At 57.2% G+C, this 3,531-nt stretch overlaps 1 protein-coding gene across 1 annotated transcript; it reads left to right on the plus strand.

Annotated features, from left to right (window-relative positions):
- Nucleotides 1-28: 28 nt before the first annotated feature.
- YARS (tyrosyl-tRNA synthetase) lies at nt 29-3,526 on the plus strand (the record flags this gene model as incomplete). The annotated part of the gene is made up of 11 exons (XM_009877759.1): nt 29-198; nt 432-561; nt 887-967; nt 1,302-1,394; nt 1,584-1,719; nt 1,914-1,999; nt 2,085-2,211; nt 2,575-2,672; nt 2,771-2,964; nt 3,106-3,244; nt 3,486-3,526. Coding segments are annotated over 11 exons (1,295 nt in total), but the record flags the coding sequence as incomplete, so codon positions are not given.
- Nucleotides 3,527-3,531: the final 5 nt, after the last annotated feature.

The following is a 3,531-nucleotide window of genomic DNA, read 5'->3' on the forward strand; positions in this document are numbered from 1 at the left end:
ACGCTGTGCCTCTCTACACTAGGTGACAATACTCTTTGCTGACCTCCACGCTTACCTAGACAACATGAAGGCTCCCTGGGAGCTGCTGAAGTGGCGCACCCGCTATTACGAGAACGTGATCAAAGCCATGCTGGAGAGCATTGGAGTGCCCCTGGAAAAACTGAAGTTCGTCCAGGGCACTGACTACCAGCTCAGCAAGTGAGTCCTGGGGTATCTGGTCCTCTTGGGTGAGGAGAGCCTGACCTGGGGCTCTGCTCTTCCTGAGCTTGCCCTGTTCCTGAGCCTGCTCCCAGGCACTGTCATCTAGGGAGCAAAATGAAGGTGCCTCCAGGCCTTGGCTCTTCTTGATGCGGCCAGAACCAGCAGTTGTGTGAAGCAGTTCTGAAAGATGTCAGCCTGCCTGGTGCTAACAGTGCTGTTCCTTCCCTCAGGGAGTACACGCTGGACGTGTACCGCCTCTCCTCCGTGGTGACGCAGCACGATGCGAAGAAGGCCGGAGCGGAGGTGGTGAAGCAGGTGGAGCACCCTTTGCTGAGTGGTTTGCTCTACCCAGGCCTTCAGGTATGTGATGAGGCATGAGGGGGTGCTGGGCAAAGCCAGGGCTGCAGGGACATGTGAAGCTAAATGGCAAGGTCGTTATGCTCCACCCCAGTATTACACCTGGCAGCAGCACAAAGCACAACCTGAGCACAGAGCTGCTCTTACAGTGACTCTGGCCAGCTACAGAACAGCAGGCAGCCCGGAGAGCTCCCAGCCTTCTCGGAGCCAAAGCGCCCCGACAGAGGTTGGGCAGATCCTGGGGGATAGGCACGACCTCTGAAGGCTGAGCACGGCTGGAGTGTGGAGTCTCGGGTCCAGTCTCAAGGCTGTGTGGGTCTCTCTGCAGGCCCTGGATGAGGAGTACCTCAAGGTCGACGCACAGTTTGGAGGAGTTGATCAGAGGAAGATATTCACCTTTGCAGAGAAGGTGAGGAATGGGGGTGTTTGTGAGCTCGCTATGATGCTGGTGTCTGGCTCAGAGCTCAAATGCTCACTAATCCATTGGGAGAAGCGTGTGTGTGGCTGTGGTTGGCACCACAAGGCTCTTTTCAGCTGCTGCTGTGCAGGACTCTGGTGGGCAAAATAGTGCTGCCACACACCCTGGCTGTGGCCATCAGTACTGTGTGAGTCCGTGATGGCGTCCTGGGTCCCGTTATTCAGGGTCCCCAAGTTACCTGGAGCCAGGAGCAAACGGGGATTGTGAGTTAAAACCAGTCTTCCAAAGAGGATTGTCCATGACTTGCCTCCTTCCTTTTTCCCAGTACCTTCCTTCCCTGGGCTATGCCAAGCGCATCCATTTGATGAACCCGATGGTTCCTGGTCTGACAGGCAGCAAAATGAGCTCCTCAGAAGAGGTTGGTCCTTGAACCGTGGCTGTGGTTGAGGGATGGGGTAATGGCTGGGGCTGGGGAGGCTGCATCTCAAGAGAAGGTGACTTCTCTCTCCACTCACACCGAACTGTAAGAAGTTGCAGCACCGCCAGCACGAGTTGTGTCTTTTGGGCAAGAGGTTGGGTGAAGGGCAACGGAATTCTCTTCCTGCAGGACTCGAAGATTGATCTTCTGGACAGCAAGGAAAATGTGAAGAAGAAGTTGAGGAAGGCTTTCTGTGAGCCAGGGAATGTGGAGAACAATGGTGTCCTCTCCTTCATCAAGCATGTCCTCTTCCCCCTCAAGTCAGGTGAGGGGCTCACCAGGCTCGGGCACTGGGTTTAGTTTTCCCTGTGGGTGAGAGGAGGGGACAGGAGCACGTGTCCCCTGAAGCAGCCTGTCCCCCTTGGCTCTTCAGTGAAGTGCAGAGGGTGATTTATCTGCCTGAGCAGGGGGCGAGTCTCTGCTTGGGTTAATCTGAGCCTTAAATTCTCTGTGTCGCAGAGTTTGTGGTTCTGCGAGAAGAAAAATGGGGAGGAAACAAAACTTACACAGCCTATGAGACCCTGGAGAAGGACTTTGCGGAGCAGGTAATCAGACCAGTGACTCGAATTCCTCTGCTCCCCCTGCACTGGGGGAAACCATGCAGGAACACGTCTGTCTGTCATTGTACAGATCGTGCATCCTGGAGACCTGAAGAACTCGGTGGAAGTGTCCCTGAACAAACTGCTGGACCCCATCAGAGAGAAATTCAACACCCCAGAACTGAAGAAGTTGACCCACATGGCGTATCCCAAAGACAGTAAGGAGGTGCTGGGAGCTCAGGGATGTGGACCCCTGGCTGGGTGGGAGAGAGTCCCTCCAGGGAACAAGGTTAGAGAGAAGTTCTGAAACTTCACTCTCAGGAGCAGCCCTGATGAGCATTAGGAAGGGTGATGGAAGCCAGGGCTGCTTGCCTGCCCTCAAGAGGACAGATGCTGGCATGGTTCTCTGGTGCTTGAGAGGCCAGCAAAGCGGAGGAGGGACTGTGCTCTCTGGTGTAGAGACAGGCAGGGAATTCAGCGGGCCCTGGGGCCAGCATTTGGGGGTCACCGTGTGCTCCCCAGGGCCTGGCTAGCTCCCTGGGTTTACACTCCGTGGCTCGACTGTTGCCTTTGCACTGCAGAACCTGTAGAGAAGCACACCAAGAACTGCGAGCCAGATGGCGAGGTGATCCCATCCCAGCTGGACATCCGCGTTGGCAAAGTGATCAGTGTGGAAAAGGTACTGGGAGAGGGGAGTAACCTTCCCGCATGGTGACGTGGGTGGGCACCCTTGGTTTTTTGCCTTCTTTGTGCCTCACTTTTGCTTCTGCTTGGCAGCACCCGGATGCGGACAGCCTCTACGTGGAGAAGATTGACGTGGGTGAGCCTGAGCCCCGCACCGTGGTCAGCGGCCTGGTGCACTTCGTCCCCAAGGAGCAGCTGCAGGACAGGCTCGTGGTGCTGCTTTGTAACATGAAGCCCAAGGCAATGAGGGGTGTGGAGTCGCAGGGCATGGTGCTGTGTGCCTCAAGGTGAGGGAGGGGAGGCGTTGGGGCCGCACCCCTCCAGGGGCACAATCCAGATCCCCCTCTCCTGCCCCGGAGCCTGATGGTGCTGTGGAGAGGGGGGGTACTGCACTGGGGTGACTTTGCTTCCTCCACGCCTCTCGGCAGCACGGGGGAGCCGCGGCAGGTGGCCCTGGCCCCACCAGCCGGGTGCTGCCCTGGGGACCGCGTCTATGTGGAGGGCTACGAGGACGGGGACCCCGATGACGAGCTCAAACCGAAGAAGAAGGTCTTTGAGAAGCTGCAGGTGAGGGGCTGGGCCACAGCTTGGAGAACCTGGGGCTCCAGACATTGAGTGGGAGGGAGCTTAGGGCCACGTAGATGCTGTCCCCACCTTTGGGTGACCCCAGATTAACAATTTGCCACTCAGTGCCCATGTTCTTGCTACTGTCAGCAAAGCCAGGGAGGAGACAAACCTCCTCGCTAGGCTGAACAAGGCACCACTGCCGGCCCAGGCCTGACCCTGCCTCCCCTGCTCTGCTCCCCAGGTCAACTTCCGTGTCTCTGAGGACTGTTTCGCCCAGTGGAAGCAAG

Source organism: Apaloderma vittatum, unplaced genomic scaffold (genome assembly GCF_000703405.1).
Source record: "Apaloderma vittatum isolate BGI_N311 unplaced genomic scaffold, ASM70340v1 scaffold25371, whole genome shotgun sequence".
Classification (NCBI taxonomy): Eukaryota; Metazoa; Chordata; class Aves; order Trogoniformes; family Trogonidae; genus Apaloderma; species Apaloderma vittatum.